A 24,953-nucleotide genomic window follows, 5' to 3' on the forward strand; every position below is an offset into this window, starting at 1 on the left:
CTCAGCTGTTCAGCATGAGCATGAACTTAGTTGTTCAAGGACCTGTGCTGCCTTACACCAGACACTGAGAGGCCTAGGGGTTTGCTGTATAAGTCATGTGGTTGTTATCCTGTGTCTGTAATTAACTGGTGAAATTAACCAGCTCTTGCACATCTAATCTGCAGCCCCTCTTGGCCACCTTCGCTGGCCAGGCTGATGTTGCTCTTTAACAAAACATAGAAGCATTTCTCAAGAAACATCAAGAGGAGGTGTTCAGTTCACTTAGTGTTACCATTTTTTTAAGAAGCTCCCAATGAGATGTGTATTTTGTTTGGGTGATACTCTCTGAAATAGATTGCTAGGCATGTTCAAAGGTTGCTGAATAGGGCTGATGGGTCAGGAGGGGGCAAAGATTGCAGAATGATTGATAACGGCACAGCAGCAGCGCTCCTCCTTTGGTTGTGTCAATATTTTCCTGTTCTCCTCTTCACTGCACAAGCATAACTTTAGCCCACTAAAGCTGAGGCTGCTACAAAGGGATTATATGGAAAACTTCAAGTGCATGGCAGGAGCTTGTGGGTGTTCTTTTGAGAAGTCCTAATATAGGTATGATGGGAAATGGATTTATTAGTTAAGGCTGGGGTGGCTGGGAGCACCTTGAATATTCTAGGAAGCAATGTTTTTTTGTTGCCTATGTAAACAGAAATTTCATCTCTCCACTTCCCCCAGCCACCCTCAGCACTGTGCATGCACTCATGTTCAAATGCTGCTTGCTACATCATGACACGTATATACTGAGAGTTGGCTTGTCTGATGGATTTTAGCACCAACTTCCTTTGCAAGTATATTCTGGTATGGAAACAAATCCTTAATTATTCACTGTGCTCACTGCAGAATTGTTCTAGTTAGTGCAAAGCATTTTGTGTGCCGGGAATTAGAAATACGGAGTGTCATTATCTGTCATTTATGCAAAACAGTAAGTCTTTTCTAAAGGCTAGTGGAAGTTACATGAAGACATTGGAGTTACTATTATGTGTTGATGATTTAACGTTAAATTTTCCAATGCTGTTAAATCCTGAGACCTCCGAAAAAGGATGTTTTCTTGTCTTCCTCCTCCATCCATTTTTTTTACAATTAGAAATGCATTCTCTAAGAAAGAAGCCATACCCTTTTGTAACCTTTTGTAATCCTTTTGAGAAGGCAGACTTCAAAACCTCTGCTGTGTGACTAAACTGTAGCTGTTTATTGCCTAACACCCCCCCCCATGTAACTTGATTTTATTTAGTAATATGCTTTTAACTTAAGTCATGCAGAGCAATTCCCTCTGCTTACAAGGAAAGAAAAAATATGTGTGGACTGTTACTGATTGGTTTATTAATTTCTCCCCCCTCCCTCCTTCTCCCAGTAGGATTGTCTATTGAAAAAGTTGGTAGGCTGACTGCAAGTCGAAAAGAAGCTAAATGCTTGTACGGGGGATGTGTTAATGCAAGATGCAGTTTTAGCTTCAGGATTGTTATGCAAACAAGGCTTCTTGCAGGGTAGAAGCTGTTTGTTACCTTATTCGTAGAAAGGCTATAATGAATTGCAGGTATTTAATTCAGAACTAAATTGGACAACATTTTGCAGAGACTGTCAGGACTTGTTGGTTTTGCAAATCCTTGAGGCTGGCGTTCTAACATGCAGCTATGTATGCCTGTGTCTCCAAATCCTCAGCAGTTCATAATGGACAGAGTATTGGGCTGCAGAGATCTGTGATTTGTTACCCTGCGCTTGGATGAGCAGGAACTGATTTAGGCGTTGGTGGAATTGAAGCAAGTTTAATTGCATGGAGCTCTAAGAGTGGAAAGACAAACTTCAGGGGTGGTGTTTTCTGCACCCTCTGAATCAATCAGCAACAGGAAAAAGAACTAGAAAGACTTGTTACGGACTACTAAGCTGCATTTATGTTACTTGAATATTTTGGCAAGATTGACCACATCAGCTGCACTCAAGTATGAGATGACTAAGGAGCAGTGGTTTGCTTTGGTTAACTCAAGAATGTAAGTACTTGCACTATTAAATGATTATGCCTATGTGCCATTTCGATAATTTTTCTCAGTATACAAGCCTATGTGGACTGCTGCTGCATTGATAAAATCTGTAGAGGAATGCTTGAATTCAGAACTGGTTTCCAGGAAAGGATCAAGCGATTTTGCATTTTTATAGAGAATTTTTTTAGAAGTACATTTGCTGTAAATATTTTCAGTGAGTGTGTATGCAAGATAACCCACAAAGCAAGTGATGACTTTATAATGAAAGTACCTATCATAAATTTCTGTGCTCTTGCATTATCTTGTTAAATTCATGAGCTTCACATGTGGTGAGTAAATAGCAAACACTGTGATTTAGACTTCAGTACTGTTTGTCAATAGTTTCATTTGTTACTTACTTAAAGTTTTATCACTGTTCCCAGTTTCATTGTACAGAGGTCTGTGAGCTGCAAGCTTATTTGTTCAGTTTTAGACATTTTGGAAATTGGTTTAGAGACTTGATACTGACTTTGGACTGGGCTCAGAAAGTAGCTGAAGTCTTGTGATAGACAAATAGGTCTCGCAGAAAAATTTGCTTTATTTTATCAGTTGGGTACTGAATATAGTCAGACCTGTTTGCTGTGGCATGTGAGCTTACTGCTCAGTCTGGTAAACCCAGCAGGGTTAAGGAGTACAGTGGAAGTCCAGAGCATGTGGAGTGCTCATCCAAGAAGCTGCAGCAGGAGCTGGAAAATGCCCTTTGTCTGTGGAGAGCTATTAGGAGACTGGAGCTACTTTGGTGCAGGATACAAATTAATTTCTCTTTGCATGATACAATTAAAAAAACAGACATGACTGTTTCTCGAAATAGTATTAGCGTCTCCGTTTACTGCTGGGTGAAACTTCCAGTAATTGTTAGTTTCTGCGCTTACTAGGACTGATGCATAAATAATCTATTTAATGAGGCACTGCAAACATTGCTGTAGCGGTATCTGCAGAAACGTCCTCCTGTTAGCTACAGAAACCACAGTGCACAGCAGCCTAAAACTTACCAGGCAGTTTGGAAATACTTCTGCCTGGATTTTCATTCCTTTCACTAACACCTGATCTGCTGAAACTTTCTTTTCAAAACACCCATTCTGAAAAGGCACTGAATGGTGCAAAATTCCAGTATAGTTTATTCTGATGTAGTAAATAGGAAGCAGCAAAACAAACATAGGAGTCTGATTAAAAAAGATAAATGGTTAAAAATTGCATTTGTTTCTAACCATAATGAAAACATCCGTTTTATTTGACTTTCCTACTCACCTCATGCTCAATATTCAAAGACCGCAGTTGTCAGTCATCTCTTTTAACAGGGACATAGTGTTTTAACAGAAGTTAAGCTTTTCCAGGTTTCCTGAGTAGGATGGGCTGCAGGGGTCAGTATAGCAAGGCTGTTGCACAATTCCTTAATTTGCTGTAACACAAATGCTTAATTTTCTATACATGGTGTTTGAGGTTTCCCTGATCCTTGCTGTTTTCTTCCTTATGATCATTGCTGTTTTCTTCCTTCTGTCTGCGCCTTCCTCCCTCGCTCTTGTTTAAACAATTGTGTTTTCATGCTTTCCCATCTCGCTTCTAACATGCTTCTACTTACAGGAGCACTACATCTTACGCAGATTCATTTGGACTATTTCCTCGAGTGTTTAGCTCTGGTATATGCTTTACCTCCTTCAGAGTTCTTCATGGTTCTTAAAGCAGTGGCATCCTAGGGAGTCACTACTGTTTTTGCTGTTGGCATCTTTTGACCCTTAAAGCAAGGCACTGCTGCTGTAATAGCCAGCGTGTCCATGTCAAGGGTTGTCGCTTGCAGTTTATTCCTTTCACTTTCAGCCTCTCAGGACAGGGAGATATCACTGCCAGCAGGCCTGAGCATCTGCCTCTGCTCTGTAGAGTGAGCCAGGGCTACGGGACAGTGGGGGGTTTGATGGCAGATACAAATAGTGCTGGAGCACTGGGTCCTCTGCAGCAGCCTGGTGTCCCTCTGGCTATTCTATATATGTGCAGTTACTCTGCAGTATCCCATTGGCCTCTCCTTAGATTTTCTTTGTATCTGAGGAGTTTTCTTGACCCCTAAGTAAAGTTACAACTATGCAACAAGTTAGAAAATGGGGCCATTACAACAGGCTGTAGCCTGGATTAATGTCTGAGATATTAATGTCAGCATGATTTAAAGACCAAATGTTAAATAAATGTGTTTTCCATTTGCTGGTATGTAAATGCTTAAGCAACTGTTGTAAAGTATTATGAAAACCCCTACTGACTTATTAACCCTTTTTATTGAAGCCAATAAAATAGAACACACATTTACTTAGCGCAAATGTTTTTATCATACATGTCTTCTGCGCTGATTTGTAACAACCACTGAAATGTACCAGCCATTTGTAGACACTCTTTCCTTTCTGTTACTGGAATATCTGAGCTAGACTCTCCTAAGATTTCATTTTCGTGATGCGTACAGTCTTAAGCAATGTTCACGGAGTTTTGCATGATTTCCAGCCTAATGATCTAAAGTGTATGCTAAAGAAGAAAATGCTGAGCTCCAGAATATTACCACCATTGTTATTTTAGGAAAATATCATTACAGGAAAATATTACAGACCCTCAGTCAGTAGAGGGAAATTCAGACATGAAGAAGTTAGCAATTGGAAGTGTTTGATTGCTAGGTAGTAGTCAGTCCAATAGAGCCTTTACTTCTGAGTATTGCAAGTGCCTGCCACAACAGCCCAGCTAACATCTTCTCTCTGCTGTTTTCCTGCAGGGTAGGTGCCATTGAGGTACCACTGTGGTGCTACTGACACCCCAGGCTTTGAGTTTAGCAGCCTTATATGCATTGAGTTTGCTTAGTTTCACAGATGCAAATGACCAGGGCTCAGGTGATCTTGTGTTTTTATCGCATCAGCCATGCAAGCAAGGGCAATTTGGTTGAGTCAGGGCTGTGTGATGAGAGGCTATTTAAGCCTGGGCTTGCTTCCTTACGCGCTCCCTGCTCTGGGAGCTCCAAGCCTCCATCCGATAACCATCAGAGTTGATGGGGATGGGTGTATGCCAAAGGTGTGCTCTGGCAGGTGGTGGGAGACTCTTGCCATTGGGAGAGCTTGCTGAATTGCCACATAGTCCTGCACTTTCTGGATGGGCAGATGGCATTCAGGGCTGTCACTGGGATCTTGCTCCTGCCTCACCCATAAGTGATCTAGTGAGTCATGCTGGTGGTGCCCAGTATATGAAAACAAGCTAGGGTGGGACCCTGAAATCTGCAGGGCGAAGGGTGAGTGAGCTTCCAGTGATTTCACATCAGCTCTATCACAAGGCGTATCCAAATTTCCATCAGTGTGCTGCAGTACATTCAGTGATGCCAGATCTGCCTTAAGGACAGGTGGCTGGAGATGGAGGATCTCACAGACAATGCCAACTTTCTACTTGAACTAATACTTGTTTCTGCTGCAGTTGTTTGTTGATACCTGTAGTCCAAGGGTGCATTTGCCACTGCAGCAGAAAGCCTGAAAACACATTGATTTGCATTTGCTGAAGTGAGAGGCCTTTATCAGAGCAAAGAGGATCACAGGGATCATTCACCTTCTTTTACACATTTGTTGCCTGAAGAATGCCCTTCAGGCCTGATTTTGGAATCTGCTGGAAATGGAAGGGGCAGGAAGAAGTTAGAAAGGAAGTGTCATCTGTATTTAAGGACATAGCAGTATAGGCCCAGATGGCCCAGTCCTTAAAATGAAAATCGGATGCAGTGGGAAGCAGATGGCCCAAGACACAAAGCCATGTAAGATGCAGTTGCTCTGCAGAAGGACAAAGTGCCCTGAGATAGGGAACAGATTTAATTGGTCTGTCTTTTGTTCAGAGATTACTGCAGTTGTGTTTTTTTCTGGGTTATCTTCTGCAGCTGCCCAGGAGATTCTTACTTCTCACCTAGACAGAGGACTGCGTTCATTCCTCTGGGACACAGGCTAGCTCATGGAGTAATGCATGCTTTCCTTGTCTGTGATATTGAGATGCACCTCCTTGGGCAGCACCTGGACCTTCTCAGGTAGCCTGCTGCTGCTCCCTCTATGCCCTCAGTGGCAGCTGAAGAGGCTGATCTTGTATTTAAAACCAGTAGTGTTCTAGGGGCTAAACAGACACGCCTTGCTGCTTATGGTACCCTGCAACCTCACTGAACTGGTAGCGATTAACTGTGATTAAATCCCTAAGGTCTTGTGATGGAAGACCTTAAACCCCTATGACCTTGTTATGGAAGTGACTGCTTCAAACTGATTTGGTGGCAGTCTGATGAGAGGTGCCTGTATGGAGGAGCAGCCTGTGGGGCTGGTGAGGGGCAAGGATCTGAAGCAGGGCCAGCATGTACCACTGGAAAGATGCTGAGAGTAAACATTATTCAGGCTTGAAAAATTATACATTCTGCATCTTCTTCCTTGCCCCCACTCTCAAGATACACAACTCCACAAAATCTTCTGTGGCTGTTTAACTCAAAAGAGTTTATTTTCGCAAAAAAAAAAAAAAAAGTATTCTACAGTGTTTCTGAGTCCCTTTCCAGACTGTTCTGCAGAAAACAGTTTATGAATAATATGTATGAATCTCCTCCTTGTGGGAAGGGATGGTATTTTGTTGCCTTTAAAAGGATACAGTCCCCCAAGGAAACAGCTTGGATGGAAATAGCCTCATTGCAGCTCCTTGTCTTCTGTTTGTGAACACGGAGTGCCTGCATTTAGACATGTTCCTTGCAAAAGGGTTGCTCCTGGAGCAGAAGTCCTTGGGAAGCTTCTTGTAATGGCTACCTCTGCCCTTCCCCCTTCCATGACATTTGTAAGGCTTTGGATTAGAGATAACAGAAGGGCAGACCTTCCCGTATCATGTTTTCACAGCAGGTTTAGGGGCTGAGGGAGCACTTGGGCTGCCCACATTGGCATTGCTGCTCTATCTCCATTTCCTTCCTCTGGAAACACAACTCCCTTCGGTGACAGAGTACAGATTCCTGCCGGGATGTCCCCATGTGACCAGCTCTGAGCTCCAAGACAGAAGTGTACTTATGGCCATCCTCCTCTTTCTTTCTCCCATTCCCTCCTCTGGTTTCATCCGGAAATCACAATTACAATATTGGATGAAAACAGTGGTTAACCTCCACTGTGGGATGCACACTGAAGCATGCAGTGCTGAGTGGGGAGCACATCAACCAGCTCCAAATAGGGCTTTCCCCCACCCCGTCTCTAACTCTAAAACTCTTCATAGCATATACTTGGTCTGCGTAAAATACAGCATCCTGAGATTTTTCTTCACCTGTTCTTCACACAGACTTTGACAAAACTTAAGTGCTCAAACGGTCAGAGAGGTAGGTGAGTGTGAGATCCCATCATATTCTTTCATGCTTTTGATCAGTCCTTCCCCACTTGTAAAGCCACATTTCCTGTAGAAGTAAGTAGTGTGACCCTTACACCCTCTCCCAGCCCATCCCTTTTTCTTGCTCTTCTCCTCCCTAGTTATCTCACAGTGTAATAAGTGTTTCATGTAATTGTCTTATCTTTTTATTGATGTATTCATGTATATTTTTTTCTTCATAACAACATGTTACTTTCCTTCAACATACAGGACCCATCTGTGATGAAGCTGTTTTCAATAGCTGGGCTTGAAGGTTTGGTCAGGTTAGGGTGAGGATCAAATTATCTTATAATTGGGAACAGATTGTTTTCCTATCTAAACCAGACATCACTGGTCTGGAGTAGTCTCTTACTGCTGAGGGGCATGTTTGTTGATGTACTCCCAGCCCCTTTCCTACCCTCTTTTCACATATCCTACCTCTCTGCCTGGAGTGCTGTCATATGGGTTCCAGAAGATCAAATAATAAAAAGAAAACACTTGTGCAACTTAGCTGCTGTTTCTGGAATTCCAGGTCTAATCCTAGCAAATAGGTCAAGTTTTAACACTTTATGTACACTGCTTGGTAAATCTAAAGCATGCAGCTCTAAAAAAGGAGTATAGTGCAAGAAAATATAGTAAAACACATTGTTGTGTTTGTAAAAACAGACTGACATTTGCATATGAGAGAAGCATAACAACAAGATCACAGTATTCATGTTTTATGGGATTACAAGGTTCAGCAGTGTTTTTTCACTTCAAGAAGTCCATGGCTAAGCCCTTTCCTCTCTCTTCCCTCCCTCCAGCTGAAATTGTGATTCTTAAATTTTAGCCATGTTTTTTATATCTTATGTTAAAGGATTAAAGAAAAAAAAGTGTATTTTTGAGTCATTCTATTCTGCTCCTGCCCTCTGTTTTCCTACGTGGAGACAGACAGCTTAAGCTTGCCAGTACTCAAATGTGCTCACAAGGCTGTGCATCCACTGCATTGTCCTTTAGACATTCTTCCTTGCTATCATTAGTTACAATCCTGGTCCCATTCTCCATTCTCAGACAGTTTGTTATCCAGGGTGCTCATCCTTTCCTTTCGGTTCCCTGCTATTCCTCTTGGCCTCCTTCTCCAGTGCTTGGTCTCACCCCAGCTCTCCCTGAGGACCTGCGGGAACTTCTCCCTGGGTGCTCCTTGGGGAGCACAGCCTGTGCCTCACCCCTGCTATCCAGCCCTCCTCCACCCCCTGTTCTGCCTTCAACGCTCAGAGGCTTCCTCGCAATTCATCTTCAGTGCTATGGAAAATGGACTGTTGATATTCTGGGAAAATTACTTTCCTCTCCCTTTGCAGAGAGCAGTTGTAAAACTATGACTCTAGAGGCACACATATGGCTCAGCCAGGCCATCTGAGCCTATATCCCTGTAGGACAAGACACTGGGTACAGCCAAGGCCACAGCAATGTCAGAGACATCTCTGAGCAAAACTGAATGTAGCATCTCCTGCTCTGCTCCAGCTTTACCATCTTTCTCCAATCCTGCTGCTGTGTGATGTACTCACACATTGTTTATCAGTTATATGGCACATTAAAAGTGGGCATGTAGTCTTGCCCATGGCTTCCTTTAGTTATCTATGGTGCTTGGGTTTTTTGATCCAGTTTGTGTAGCACTTGTCCTAGCCTCAGCCTTTTGCATAATCATTATGTTATTGTGGGTAGAACTACAGTATGTCTGGATTAGTAATTATTACTGGAAATCCATGGTGTTTGATTGCCGAATCTTGATCCAAGGAGGAAAGAGATGCCTAAATCTGTAGCCTGTATGCTTTCCTTGGAAAGCTGCGAGTTCCTTCCTGCGTCCTCTGCTTCTGCCCAGCTGGGGTAATGACTGATGGACATGGGATGCCTTCCAGGCTGGCAGAGTCTGCCACCTGACCCAAATGATTCAGTCAGGTTTTTCAAATGCACCAGAAGACAGTCAGTAGGCTGACACTTCCACTTGAGCTCCCAGCAAGCAGATACTCACTTTGAATCCTTGTCTGTGGCATATGTGTATTTCCAGCTTTGAGAATGCATATCTTTCTTTTACAGCCATGGAGTTTTCCTTACTTTTGTGTTCAGTGTCGCTTTTCAGCTCTGCATAACAGGAGGGAGAAGCTGACCCATAAAATCCTGCTGTGAGACAGCTTATTCAGTTCTAACACCCAAACAGAAACAAGCAAGTATGTGTGGCCATCTGTATAAGGAAAATAAAAACTGCTCTTACGCCAATAGTGGACAGCAGCAGTGAGCACACCTGAGGGAGGTGCGCACAGATAGAGGAGCTCTTCTGCTTACTGACAGAGCTCTGGTGGCTGATGTATAGGTTGAGGAGTATCAGGGAGTGAAAGAGATAGACTACTGCAATCAGACCCAACAAGCAGACAGGATGCACATGGAGAATTCCTTATCCTCTCTCCACCTGACTGAACGCAGTGACTTACAGAATAGGGAACAGTGGCAACAAATGCCTTCCCAGTGCAGTGAGCATGTTTCCTCTGTGACTGCCCCACTTGCCCAGGTGCCCTTGCACAACAGGTACAAGGCTCTGCAAGTGGAAGTGAACAGTAATTAGGATGAAGGTTCATCTCCAAAGTTAAGTCAGCCTACGCCCTGCATCAAAAATGCTTCCATAAAGAAAAAAAGATGGGTCATTGCCATAGGAGACTCCCTTGCAAAAGGAACAGAAGGCCCAATATGCAGACTTGACCCTCTTCAGCAGCAATGGTCCCTTCCAACCCAAACCATTTTGTGATTCTGTGTTTCATAGATCATTCAACCAGGATAAAGAGGCAGACAGAATATTCTGTAAGTAGCTGGGAGAATTCTCAGGGACCAGCCCTTGTTCTTGTGAGGGACTTCAACTTACCAGATGTCTGCTGGAAATACAGCTCAGCAGACAGGAAACAGTCTGAGAGGTTCCTGGAGTGTGTGGAAAATAAATTCCTAACCCAGCTGGCGAGGGAGCTGCCTAGAGAAGGAGCCCCACAGGACCTGTTTTTGTGGAGAGAGAAGGACTTGTGGGTGATGTGATGGTTGGAGGCTGGTTTTTCATAGTGATCACTAAATGGTAGAGATTTAATTCTTCAGGAGGTGAGGAGGGGGATCAGAAGAACTGCTGCCTTGGACTTGTGGAGGGCAGGCTTTGGCATTTTTAAGAGACTGGTTGACAGAGTCCCCTGGGAGGCAGTCCTGAAGGGCAAAAGGGCTCAGGAAGGCTGGACATTCATCAAGAGGAAATCAGACAGGCACAGGAGCAGGCCATCCCCATGTGCTAGAAGATGAGCTGGAGGCTAAGAAGAACAGCCCAGAAGAACAGAGAGCCTTGGCTGTAACTCAGGGGAAAAAAAGAGTTTATTACCTTTGTGTGAAGGCACAGACAGCTCAGGAGGACTAGAAGGATGTCATGAGGTTATACAGGAAGAAAGTTAGAATGGCCAAAGCCCAACCAGAACTTAATCTGGCTGCTGCCCTAAAAGACAATAAAAAATGTTCCTATAAACACATTAGCACAAAAGGAGGGCTAAGGAGAGACTAGATCCTTTCTTGGATGTGGTGAAAAACACATGGACAAAGGATTCGGAAAAGGCTGAGGTACTTAATGCCTTTGCCTCAGTCTTTAACAGTAAGTTCTCCAGGTACCCAGCCCCCTGAGCTGGAAGACAGGGAGCAAAATGAAGACCCCATAATCCAAAGGGAAATGGACAGCAACCTGCTACCCTACTAACACACATACAAGTATGGGATGGGTACTGAGGGAGCTGTCAGAAGTTCTCACCAAGCCACCTTACATCATTTATCAGCAGTCCTGGCTAACTGGGGATGTCCCAGTTGATTGGAGATTGTCAAATGTGACCCCCATCTACAAGAAGGGCTGGAAGTATGATCCAGGAAACTACAGGCCTGTCAGTTTGACCTTGGTGCCAGGGAAGGTAATGGAGCAGATCACCTTGAGTGCCATCAGTGACACATACAGGACAACCAGGGGATCAGACCCTGTCAGCATGGGTTTTTGAAAGGGAAGTCCTGCTTGACCAACCTGATCTTCTTCTATGGCAAGGTGACCCGGGTAGTGGATGAGGGAAAGGCTGTGGATGTTGTCTATCTAGACTTCAGTACAGACTTTTGACACCGTTTCTCACAGCAGAAACTGGCTGCTCATGGCTTGGATGGGTGTACTCTTCATTGGGTATAAAAATGGCTGGATGGCAGAGCCCAGAGAGTGGTGCTGAATAGAGTAAATCCGGTTGGCAGCTAGTCAGTAGTGATGTACCCCAGGGCTCAGTACTGGGGCCAGTTCTGTTTAATATCTTCATTAGTGATAGGGATGAGGGGATCAAATGCATCCCCAGTAAATTTGGAGACAACACCAAGTTTGGTGGGAGTGTTGATCTGCTGGAGGGTATGAAGGCTCTGTAGAGGGATGTGGACAGGCTGGATTGATGGGCTGTGGGCAATGGTATGAGGCTCAACAAGGCAAAGTGCCAGGTCCTGCACTTAGACCACAACAACCCCATGCAACGCTCCAGGCTTGGGGAAGAGTGGCTGGAAAGCTGCTTGGTGGAAAAGGACCTGGGGGTGCTGACTGATAAAGCTGAACATGATCCAGCTTGTGCCCAGGCAGACAAGAAGGCAAATGGCATCCTGGCCTGTATCAGAAATAGCATGGTCAGCAGGGCCAGCAGTGATCATCCCCCTGTACTGGACAGTGGTGAGGTGGCCCCTCAAATCCTGTGTTAAGTTCTGGGTCCCTCACTGCAGAGAGACATTGAAGTGCTGGCAGGGGTCTTGAGAAGGGCAGCAAAGCTGGTGAAGGGTCTAGAACATAAATCTTATGAGGAGCAGCTGAGAGAACTGGTGCTGTTTAATCTGGAAAAAAGGAAGCTCTGTGAGACCTTATCACTTCCTACAACTACCTGATAGGAGGCTGGAGCGAGGTGGCTGGTGTCTTCTCCCAAGTAACCAGTGATAGGACAAGAGCAGATGGCCTCAAGTAGTGCCAAGGGATGTTAAGACTGAATCTGAAGAAAAATGCCTTCACCAAAAGGGTTGTCAAGCATTGGAACAGGCTGCTGGGAGAAATAGTTGAGTCACCATCCCTGGAGGTATTTAAAAGACATGTAGATGTGGCATTTAGGGACCTGGTTCAGTGGTGGACTTGGCAGTGAGCTAACTGTTGAGTTCAGAGGCTGAACTAAGTGATCTTAAAGGTCTTTTCCACCCTAAATGATTCTCTGATTTTAAGAAAAAAAAACACCAAATGTGAAGGCTTGAATAGCCTACTCACTCTCAGAGCAAGATTTCCTACTGTAAGCTTTTACAAGCAGTCATGCCCCATCCCCGGAAGTGCTCAAGGCCAGGCTGGATGGGGATTTGAGCAACTTGGTCTAATGGAAGGTGTTCCTGCCCATGGCAAGGGGTTGGAACTGGATGAGCTCTAAGGTCCCTTCCAACCCAAACACTAGAGATCATTACTTGCCTCATGATACACAAAATATCAAGCAGTTGAAGCTCATTCTGTGTTCAGCTAAACTAGTTGGACAGATGTGAGGTACATTTTTCAGCTGCAACCTTTCTCCATGTAGATGTAGACTAATGGGGGACCAAACTGTGACATGCAAAGTCTCTCATACAGGGGTTTTGAATGTCATGTAGTCAATGGTCAGACTAATCATCCATCACTGGCAGTGTTCAAGACAGGCTGGACGAAGGCTTGGATGACATGGTTTAGTGTGAGGTGTCCCTGCCCATGGCAGGGAGGTTGGAACTTGATGAACTTAAGGTCCTTGCCAACCCTAACTATTCTATGATTCTATAAGTGTATCTACAGGCATTTGACCAAAAGATCTCCTTACAATACTATCATATATCAGCTGCAGTCTCACAATTTGAACACAGTTATTGAATACATCCCCACTACCCTGAAAATATACATTTGACACTATTATTTAAAACCCACCCTGGACCACCCCTAGATCAAGAAGTCTCAGAGCTGCAGGTTTCTGGGAGCTGAGAGGAGAAATGTTGCTGTATGTTTGCTTTCTTCTGCCTTTCCAGAGGCATCTGCTAGGGAGGAGAAGGTGGGTAGGCCAGATCAGTCTCAGGTTTGACCTGAATGGCTAGTTTTTGATTGTGTTTTGAATGGGTTTTAAATCATTCTGTGGAAAGAAACTGGCTGCCAAATTCTGAAAGACATTAAAGAAAGCAAAACAAAACAAGCCCATAGCAATGTAACTCATCTCTCCCAAAATAAAATTCACAAAAATAAACCCAAGAAGAACACTATATCCAGCCTTCACCAAAATGCAGGAGCTGTGTGTCTGGGGTAGGCACATAAACCTGACAGCGGTAGGTCAGGCCAAGCTCTGTGCTTCTCTGCACCAGACTGCTGTAGTTGGGCAGTTTATTTCATTCTTTCCAAGCAGAGCCACTCCAGTGCAGAGGACATGGTCTGTTGAAGGCATGTGTTTTAAAGAGCTGTGTTTCATCCATCTCCCTTCACAGATCCATTGTGCCCTCTCTGCCTTTTGTTTTCAAAAGGGGTATGAAATAACCTCCTTTTCAGGTAAGAATTTATCTGCTGGATGGCTGCTCATGCATCAAATCCTACATTTGCTCTGCTTTGGACCAAGTCAGGTTTTTTGGCCCCTGTGGAGCTGTGCTCTGACTACAGTTTTCTTTCTACTGTAAACAGTAGCTGAATGAGTTTATTTGGCACCATAATGGTTTCAAAGGCCAAGAGAACAAATATGCACGTGCTCTTTGCCTTTTGGTTTTACTGGTGCCAACCCAGACATGTGTCTCCATATTTGCTTTGCTGGGCAAGGGACAAAGTACCCATGTTATGGGTTATTGCTTGCACTCGTGGCAGGTCTTTTGCAGCCTGCTGAGATGACCATGGTGCATGACTTGATTCGGGGCTCATTCAGATGTCAAGTGCTTGAAACCTTAGAGTAATGGTAAACAGATGGAGCATGTGGAGACAACTGCTAAAACTTGTTGTTCTCTAAATAGGATATCATGCTGTTTTTTTAAGAAAATTGGTATCTTACAATGTTAGAGGTTTTTTCTTATTCTCTCAGCAGAATCCTAACTCTTGAGAGGGATGTTTTGGCCATACTTTCTATTCTCATCCCAGATGTCACAGTCATTTTTACAGCAGAAAACTAGATGGGTATTTTCATGTTCTCCCCTGCCTGGTGTGAAGAATCTACTGATGGAGCTAGAGGTGTCCACCAGTAACATCCAGTGCTGCTGTGTACTGCTTGTCCTTCCCTTGCTGATCACTTGCTCTACAGGTTGAAAGATGGGCCTTGAAGGACAGCAAATGCAGAGCAGTGGCTTCAGGCTCCATGGACCTTTTCAAAGGCTGAATTTTTGCTTTTTTTCCCTGAAAAGAAAGCATGGGTTGGGTTTCAGTTGCCCTAGAGTTTTTCTGTCTTCTTGGAGAAACTTCAAAATACGATTAGAAGCTGTCCCCAACATGTTTTTAATGGAGGGCCACTTTATTTTACAGATGGGGTGATTAGAGCAGAGATCAAAGCAAACTAAGTTCACTTAAAATTCAGTACCTTCGTGGTCCATAGATGCAATGAGTTGGCTACATCTGGAAACCTTTTTAGGACTGCTACTGCTGAACCCATGACAGGTTTTTTTGTGAGCTTATGTTTTATAGTGTTACGCATCAATGACTTGTAATTCAAGGAAATAAATGCAAAATCACCTAGAGGACAGGACATAGTTTATAGTCTAAGAGCTGATGCCTGTAAGTATGAAATATTATTTTGCATTATATTATACCACTGAAGCCACCAGACACATTCAGGAAACACTTATTGAAAGTCTGTGCCATTTTAGCTGAAGGCGCTATGGAGGATTTGGGGCTCCCTCCTGTCACGCCAGCACAAGATCCCCCATCTCTTTGAAGCACAACTCTTCCAATCTGCAATGACCTTGGAAATTATTTTAACAATTCATGTCTCTTTTTTTTCTGTCCTTTTGGCTGTTCTTTGGAATTTGGGTGGAAGGCATGGTAATAAAACTCTTTTCTTTCAATCCTGCAAAGTCTTATGACCACTATCCTTCTTGACTTAGCCTGTCCCCTTGCCCATTTTCTTTTTTAGGGTCCTTGTTTGGCTATACTACAGCAACAGTTACTTTAAGCAAAGATGAAGAGAGATGAAACTCAAGCTTTTGAGGGTCTCTTTATGATGCTTAGAAATGATCCTTTTTGTATCTGGAATCCCAGTTATCTTTACATAAGTAAAGACTTGGTGTTATGTGGAAACCAGAAAGCTGATTATGGAAAAGTCAAATATGTTTGTGCATCATTCTGAAAATGCTTGTAATAGCATGAAGGATATAATGAGTATTTTGGCTGTGTTTCAGAAAGAAAGAAAACTTTGTGGCTGTAACTTTATACTAAAAGTTTTTATTTTTATCCTTCAAATTATAAGGTGCATTTGAGAAGCATAAACAAAACGAGATTGAATGTAAGAGAGGCAGAATTGCAAGTGGTGGTGGTTACAACAGAGGTAATTGTTCTACTCAAATTATATCAATGAACCTTTCTGTGCTCTCAGTCCACACGTGGGAGTGAGAAATGAGAGGGGCTGGGGAGGAAGGGAGAGCAGGCGGAAGAGAAATGACCTGAACTTTTAATTCCCTTTTGGGAATTAATTCTGTCTTCATCAGAGAAAAAACAAAACCAACAACAAAAAAAACCCACCTTCGTAGTGTGTCATTTGGTACAGTTCCTTTTGTCCTGCTTCCCGTTTAATACATATTAACCCTTGCGGAGCTAGAGGTGTTGGGCAGCATGCAAAGTGCTGTGAAAGAAACCACTGGCACTGTGCTGGGCTGGCCTGTCTCAGGAAATTCCGAATGAGTATAAATAAATGCTCTGTAGCAACCTCTGGGCTCCCTGCCTGCTGATGTGTCAGGAGTATGCACTCCCTTTAAGGCAAAGGAAAGTGTGCTTCAGACTTAATTTCCGAAAAACTAACTGCAGCGACGTCTGAGGGTTTGCTCCTGGGTGGATTGGTGAGTTAGACCCTTGAAGCGGCTGGGGGGAGAGGTGAGATGCGAGTGGCTGGCTCTGATAGCGCTGCAGGCCAGTCAAGAAAAGGGATGGGGGCACCCCAGGGTAGCAGAGCTGAAGCCAGCCCTTGATGTTCTTACAGGGTATTAAGCTGGCATTTTTTTTGTGTTTTAGTCATTTTTTTTAGCAGTGCCTGGTTAGCTGGGCTGCCTCGCAAGTGCTACTCTCTGATGGGAGTTTGCACTTGCAGCTTCACGCACCTCTGGCAGCCTCTTTGGTTTTGTTGTTACACACAGAGTAGTTTCCTTCCTTCGACAAACACAGGTTTTCTAGTGGGAGATCGGTGTTGTGAACCCTCAAGCAAAGGGAGCACTGCACCTATTTATTTTAAGTCATCATTTCAACATCAGAAAGGTAGCTGTTATTCTTAAAGTTGCTGATTTTGAACATTTTTCGTACACTTACAATTATAAACCACTGTTTTTAGCTATTTAGAATGTGCATATAGAAGTAATTCTAATAATTTCCATATTTTCTTTTAATTATAGCTTTTTAAACTTTCTGAAGGAAAACAGTTCAGCAGTCTGAACTCTTTTAAGTGCTGAGAAAAAGCTTTTAGTGTTTTTGGATAATGCAAATTGCTTATGCGTTTGAAGTTTCGAGGTAATACACGTCTTATCTCACAGAAGGAATCAGTACTAGATTAATATAAAAAAGGGTAGGAGGCAACAATTCCTGGTATTTGAAATATTATACTGATTATGCAGCATAAGTCATATTCCTCATGGAGGTAAGCATGTGACAAAATAATATCTTTACAGAATTCATAAATACAAATATTTGTAGAGCTGTTCTTGCAGAAGACAATTCTTCCATTTTTTCCACCCTGTGCACAGCTGTAAGAGCAAAGTGTAAATCAGTTTTAATATTCCATGGCAGGTTTATATCCCAGGAGTCCAGGTTCTTTCCTGATGGTTACCTCTGTTACAATAGCCCTATGTATCTGTTCTCCACTTCTCACCTCTTCAGATGTGTATAGGCACAGAAGGGTAATGACATAATAAATCTAAATATTTTGGGTTTATGACTCAGTTATTCTTGGCTAGAAAGTAAACGTATCCTTTGCTTGGGCTTCAGCAAGTAACACGGGTGCATGTTTGTGTTAAAAGACATTTTCAGGCAAACACCAGGTTTGCATCCATGACTCCTTTGGCCCACATGGGAAGTGGAAAGATGATCTGAATGAGTGAAGAAAAAAGACAAGTATTTGGGGATTTACTCCTCTTCTGCTTTGCTAGCCATCTGTCTGGGTGTTGTGAAGCCAATCCTATTACGTGGATGCAAGCCTTGGTCTTTATATTTATTTTCTTTGTAATTTTTTCTTGTGACAATACAGTGGTGTAAAGTAACAAGGGGTGATGTATTATTGGAAGAGTGGGGCAGGTATGCCACATTTTCAAAGGTTAAGGGAGGTAGGGGAGCTTCAGGGTTTTTCCTACACAGCAGAGGTTAGCAAGGTGCCTTACCCACATTGGAGCTCAGCCTCATGCTCATCAACATTGTTAGCGCAGATCTATTGGGCTATAGTGGTTCGAAGCTGAGCTGCTCTGCAATAGTGTTGAGTAAATGGCACCACACGGCTTTCTCCTAGGCTGCAAGGAGACTGTGATTGATATCTACTGTTTCCCATTACTTACTTTGCCAGGCCTCAAGTTAGTCTGATTTGGAAAGTATCTTTAAATTGAAGGCTCTTAATTTATCACAAACATGCCCTGAGCCAGGAAGTGTACACACAGTAGAAAGTGAATGAAATGCATGTTTCAGGGAATGAAAAAGGGCAGTTCCCAAGGAGACAGATACTGTAAGATGAAAAAAATGCACAAGGAATCAGGTGCTTGGAAAGAATAAATTCATTCTGATTTGGATTTGCCTTCTTGGCATCTGATTTTCAAAAGTAAGTGAACAGAACTGAGCTGCCCCCCATTTCAAGTCCAGAAGTCAAGGACACCTTGCCACTCTCCTGGTGATACCTGAGAGAGCAAGAGACTAACTTTACCATGAGTAAATGAGCATCTTTCAGCAGAGAGGATTTTCTGTGGCTGAGCCAGCTAAGCTCCCATCACTATTTCAGTGGTATTCTTTCAATGCAAAGCAAACTTGCTCTTTCTCAGTTACATTTCTTGATGTGGCACATTGGTTAAAGTGGCATTGGATGTCTGGGAAATGTATCAGTGCAATGCAACCAGCGCTGCCACTTGCTTCTGACTTGCTTGATGGTGGGCCTGCTGGTCACGCTTAGAGCCACAATACTCGCAGGTTGACTTGTGACAGCCGTCTGCCCAAGGGGCCACTGTTTTTAGAGTACTTTCTACCCAGAGGTGGCAGCGCTGTTGACAACAGCAGCAGACCTCACTATGGTTTCTGCTCTGCTCTTCCCTTGCTGTTGGTGAGGCAGTTGGCAGAATACGGTAATGACTGTATCCTTTCCCTCCCATGCCCTGCTTCCTGCCAGCTGTAGTTTGATTTCCCCTGAGACCTGTGAGTCAGAAACTGGGATGGAGGCAAAACAGACTGGTCTCTTAGTTTTGAGTTTCCGTGGTTAGTGGCCTTGGGGTGGTGCACGTACAAGATGCTTCACCACGGAACTGCCACATCTAGAACTATTCCCAGAAAATGAGAGCGGTTTAAAAATGAGTTTTATTGTTGACCTCAAATAAGGGAGGTGTGAAGAATATAAAGCAGATTTTGTGCATTTTGATAAGGGGACATATTGCAGTCACTCTCAGGACAGCTGGTTGTGCTTTTTTATTTTTCCCCAGGAATATATTTCTCATAAACAAGATTAATCCTTTGTTCAGGGCTAATTAATTTGCATGACTTGCTTATAGTCTGTACTTTATTTTTTAAATGAACTTCTGTTTGAGCTGCAAGTTTTCCACTCAGAGATTCTAGAAGTAAAAGTTTTAGATACTAAAAAGCCTGCAGAGGGTTAGGAGGTGTGGTTCTTGAAATGTGGTTTTCACTTTCAGCTCACAGAAATAATTTTTAGTTATGGTTATATGAAGTTCAGATTAATTCTGTAGGTTATTTTTTTTACCATATGAAAGAAGACCTTTAATGGTGTAAAAAAAGATAAAGTGACCTTGAAAAAACCTCTCCCAGACACCAAAAAGACTGTTTACTATATATATGCCTTTGGGTACAGCCTGGGAAGCATTCTGAGTATTTTCTGTGTGATACACTTTGCTCTAGTTTTTGTAGCTATGAACACTAGTCAGTGTGTAGTTAGTAAATATGCAGCAATGGAAAAAGAATAAGAAAAGCCAGAGTCTCATCTATAAGGTTATGAATTGACCCTTGAGGAGGAGGTGAGAGTGGGACATGCAGACTAGTGCATGAATCTGATCACCAGCACCAAGGTGAGAGCTGTTTCATTAGTTTTACTATAATGCTAAACAATTAAAATTTTTATTATGTTTTTTATTATAATAATTCTCACATGGTACAAAGCAACTAGGACTTTTCAGGTTCAGAGGAACATAATTGTTTGAGAGACTGCTTTCACTGTGGTTTGATCAAGTCAATGGAAAGACTTTTTTGATGCTTTTTATGGCAACTGCATTGTGGTTGTGATTGTTTTGAGGTCTTCTTCTATTGCTGTAATGATCCTCCTTCTAGAAAGAGCATGGTACTAAGATTGCAGATCCACTCCTAAAATGCCTTATTTTACCAATATTGTCTGGTAAATGTGGTGTTGTAGTCTAGTGCCCTAGCATTTGTGCTCAAGTGCAACAAAAACACAGTAGCCGTCTGAACCATCTTTCTTCAACATTGCTGCTGCTTATGTTCATTGGCTTAAGGTGGTGTCCTTAATTCACTTCTGCAAGGTTTACCACTACAGATATCTGAGCGGGAGCTTCTACATCTCGAAATAAAACCTATTTATTACACAGTGTTGTAGCTTCAGCCTTTCTCTGTTATTAATATCAGGGAAGTTGCCATCCTCTATTTCTTCAGTACAACCCCTACCCCAAAGCACTGAGTATTTAGACGTCAGATTTAAAAGTGAGCTCCCCAGCTGCGGTATTGATATACTGAATGTTTAAAAGAATCTAAAAACCTTATACAGATGTTTAACCATTCTTCTTTCTGCTGCTCATTTTTCTTTTAGATTAAATTTGCAGCAAACATTTTAAACTGGAGATTTATTTATTTAGTAAACCGTGCAGCGAATGGAATTCCTCTCCAAGAGGAGAATCCTCCACACCTGTAATTGTAGAGTCGGTAGCAGGGTCTGTCTCTCTGGCTAGAGCATTTTGGTTTAGACTGCAGTACTCCATAGGCAACAGCCTCAGATGGATTAAGACTTAAATCCCATTCAGCTACAGGCATAGCTGTAGCTGAGTAATAGCAAAAGAGACAGCCTTTCTTAGAAGGTGGTATTTAGTGGTTTTCTTTTCATATCAGAGAAAGAGAGGAAGGGGTTAGCAGCCATGTCTACACTGGAGTGTGTGCTTGGCAGTTGTGCGATTACTTGTACAAAACCAGAACGCTCAATGCTCTTGCTGGGTCTGGCAGAGTACAGAAACAACTTCTTGTTTCTGTAAGTTTCCCCCTCTCAGTTCTTGGAGAAAAATAAAATAAAAATCTGGTAGGTTGATTGATTGTATTTTGCGCTTTCCACCACCTTTGAAAATAGTGGAGAGACAGGCTGAATTGTTGGGGAGCTAGTAATTTCATGGCACCTTCTGTATATTGCTATCTGAAAGAAGGCTGATCAAATGACTGTGCTGCAAGGGTAACGTCTATTTTCCAAATGGTTTTGTTGTGGTGATCCTGCAGCAGGGAGAGGGAAAAGACTTCTGGAGAAATTCATTGATAGCAACAGTACCACAATGAGGCCTCTGCACTTCACAGAGTGTTTTACTTCACACTTACTGGCCTAAAAGCATGATGTGTTTGTGTCTCATTGCATTTAAAGAAAACTGGAGTGTCTGCAGTATTTTCACAGGCAAAAGTATATGTGTTTGTGTATCTGCATATACTGTTTTGGTGCAACACAATGCCACGATTAGTATCTGCCTGAGCTGCAGCAGAGACTGGGGAATAATTCTTCTAATTTTAGCAGTGTGCATGATCAGCTGGCCAAGGATGAGACAAGAAGCCCAACAGGAGTGTTTGTACTGCCCAGGGTTTGCTGCAGTACTTCTGTGTGTGCTGGGGTGAATGGAGTAGGAATCTTTGGCGCACTTGAGGTCTCTGGAGATGAAGGCTTGCCTTTCTGGCTGACAGGCAAACTGATACAGCTTCCTCTGAGGTTAATCTGAGGTACCTGCTTGTGCAGCACTTTGTACTCACCCACCAGTGCATCCGTGGTTCATCCAGGACCTAAGGCTTGAAAAGAAGAAAGGCTGCACTCTTATCATGGGTTTATTAATTTCCTTTTTATTATATATATATATTTCTTTTTTATTTTGGAAATATTAAAACCATTTTTATTGCTTGAAAACAGCGATCCATTTTGCTTTGTTCCATGCTTACCAGGCACACCCATTTTGGCCCTTTCTCTGAGACAGCAAAATGCACAAAGGCTTGGCGCAGCTCCTGCACGCTGCATCGGTGTTGTGTGGTTGCTGGTAGATCGCATGCCTGGCCCTCATTTGTCTTAACATATCAAGAAATGTCTCCAGAGATCAACTCATAATGCTGGGATTGTGTTGGTGTAGGGGAAGTTGCAGGCAGCCAGCTCCGCACACAGTCTCATGCTTGTGGACTGGCAGATAGGAACTGTGTTGTGGTAGTGCTGCCAGCTTCAGCCAAGGAGCAAAGAGATTTCATTGTGAAGACACTGAACTGCCTGCAGGTGTTTGTGGAGGGGTTTAGTGAGGGATTCACTGCCAGTGTGATTATTCTATTACCATTATTTATTTTTTATAGGTTTGTGTTGAGCAATCTTAATACTCCCTCATGAAAAAGCAATAAAATATGCCTGAGCTTCCAGTTTGGCTCTCATGACTTAACATGAGATTTGCATGTCTTTTTAGAGGTTTTATGAATATTTTTCCAATGATGCATTAATTCCTAAGTCCTGGGGCTTCCAAACAGTCTGTTCCTCCCTCCCCCATCCAACTTTTGTGCATTGTGCCCAAAGACAGCTTAGAGGAGCTGCCTGACTTCGCTGGTGTAGTGATGGGAGAATCGGAGATGTTGCTGGGTAGAAGAGAAGGACCAAGAGAAGCAGAGGAAAGTAACTTGGAAAAAGAAGAGGACAGGTAAAATTGATGGACCTTGAATTTACAAGGTGAAGTGACTAAAAGCAAGCCCAGGATGAAGGGCAAGGGTATAATCAGATTTGGGGTTAGAATCGGTGGAGCAAGCAAATGGACTTAGGTATAGAAAATGGATGAGAAATCCAAAGTGTGGGAGGCGTCCAAGAGAGACTAGAAGACTACAGTGAAAGAGGGCCAGTGTGAGAGTGGGGACAAACCTAGGGTACAGGGAGGAAAGTGACCAAGATAGGGCAAAGAGCTGTGGGGTGTGGGAGGGAGTTCTCTGCAGGGAACAGAGCCAGGATGAGAATCTGGGAACAGAGTACTGAATTTGGGAAGGAAGAGAAGTAATTCAGACAGCATGCTCTGTCTCATTCTCTCCCTGTCAGTGGGAGTCCTGGAGATTTTTTCTGTCTGACACTGAGGCAGTCCCATTGGAAGCTGTGTGCTTATGTGCTTAAATATGTGTGTATGCATGTATTTTTGCTTCCACAGTGGTATTTAGATAGCTATTTTGGGTACATCTATAAGTAAATACTGCAGCATACTGAGACTGGTCTTTCAACAGAAGCATGTGGTCGGGGAGGGGTGTGTGTGGGGTTATGTTTGTGTCTGCCCAACAGACTGTCCATGCTGCAGAACCAAAATACCAATGTGCTTAGGTCGGTCCCACTTCTGTGGCTCCCACATGCGTCTGCCTGTGTCTGTGTCTCCATCCTATTCCTTTCCCGTGCTGGAGAAGGTGGGTTTTCACTCGGCAGCATCCTCCTTCTACCTACTGCTCCGGCCTTCCTGTGGTAGCCAAAAGCATAAAGGATCACCATGAAAGCAGTTATACTGTCTGTAGACAAAGCTTTTCTTAAGCATGCCAAGGAAACTGGAAAAACAGGAGCTTTTTTTTCCCCCTTCTCCTGAAACTTTTCAGAACAACATTAAGTCACTTCCTGTAGTTGCAGAAAATCGAGAGTTTCTCTTTTCTTTTTCCCCCCTCCTCGCTCCCCCCCTTTCCCGGCTCTCCCGAGGCTTGTATTCCTTTAAGAGGAGCGGGTTCCAGACTCGCCTTTGAAAAACGAAACGGAGAGCTAAGTTCACTTCCAGCCACGGCAGCAGCCAGCAGCGCCCGGCTGGCGGGGCGGGCCCCGCACCCAGCACGGTCGGGGGCTCTGCCGGGCCGGGGGCAACGGCCCGGGGCAGCGAACGGACTGGCGGCGGTCGGTCGGTCAGTGTGTCGGAGGTGCGCGGCCGGCCGGGGCTGCGCGGGTGCGGGCAGCTCTTCCTTATGGGGTGAAGAAGGAGAAAGCCGGGCGGGAGGCAGGGCTTCGGCGTGTGACACATGAAGCTGGGGCAGCCATACGTGGCTGGAAAATTGGCAGTGTGGGGGCAGAGGCATGTGGCTAATTCAGGTAACCGGAAAGCTGGCTTTTATTATTCTTCCAGCGCATAACTCGCAACAGTTGGGTTTCTTTTCCTTCCTTTATATGTGGAACAGTAGGAGCAGGTTGTATAGCAGCGCTGTATATAGATACTCAGCCCAAGGGAGCCCAGCGGATCCGGTGGAGTTTTGTTCAGATTGCTGTGCGGAGAGGCGAGTGCCGTGGCTGGAGGGCAGGCGGGTGTTCCTCAGATGCGCGGACACAGTCTCCTTCAGCAAGGGGGATTTGGGACCCCACTGGAAGGGGATCCCACTGCCTGTCTTGGGGCTGGGGGCTTCCTGCAGTTCAAAATGACAAGGGCAGAGGCACTGGTGGAAGTAACATGAGCTTGGGTGGGAGCGAATTGGTGTCGCTGCTCCGACAGCAGCAGTTCCCTGCGCCATAAACCAGCTGCAGAGCTGTATACACTCTAAGAGCATCGGTTACATAAGGAGCAGAGTAGGAGTTCCTCTCGGCTGCTCCAATGCATCCTCTGGAGAACTTGGTTTCTGGATGATTTGTGCGGTTCGTTGTAATCCTGTGGTCGTCTTGTGCTGGCATAGTGTGTGTGAAAGCTTGGTGTGATACAGAAGAGTGGAAATACTCAGGGAAGGACTGCTTTGAGCTACTAGCTGTGCCAGTTTTGTGCCCCTTTGCTAACAGTTCTCTGTGTATTCTTGTGGACACATGATGTGTGTATGTGCTTCTCAGCATTTGAAAACCTACTGATTAACTTTTTAAGTTGACTGGGATTTAGTGTCAGCAGAAAGTTGGTCTGCTTGCTGAGCTGCAGCAGAAGTTTCTGCCTCCAGCTGGC

At 43.8% G+C, this 24,953-nt stretch overlaps 1 protein-coding gene across 3 annotated transcripts in view; it reads left to right on the plus strand.

The window, feature by feature from the left end:
- Positions 1-24,953, plus strand: part of KANK1 (KN motif and ankyrin repeat domains 1) — a 134,821-nt gene that overhangs the window by 78,488 nt on the left and 31,380 nt on the right. The window contains exon 1 of one of the 3 annotated variants that reach the window (XM_034072695.1): positions 22,688-22,727. The exons of 1 other annotated variant lie outside the window; for it this stretch is intronic. Coding sequence is in view for 1 of the 2 variants with exons in the window: in XM_005155017.4 (XP_005155074.2) it covers positions 24,058-24,127 (70 nt within the window). In the remaining variant the exon portion in view is untranslated. Of the gene's footprint in view, positions 1-22,687; positions 22,728-23,882; positions 24,128-24,953 lie in introns of those variants that run through there. One more of the 3 variants, XM_005155017.4, reaches the window with a different exon arrangement.

Source organism: Melopsittacus undulatus, chromosome Z (assembly GCF_012275295.1).
Source record: "Melopsittacus undulatus isolate bMelUnd1 chromosome Z, bMelUnd1.mat.Z, whole genome shotgun sequence".
Taxonomy (NCBI): domain Eukaryota; kingdom Metazoa; phylum Chordata; class Aves; order Psittaciformes; family Psittaculidae; genus Melopsittacus; species Melopsittacus undulatus.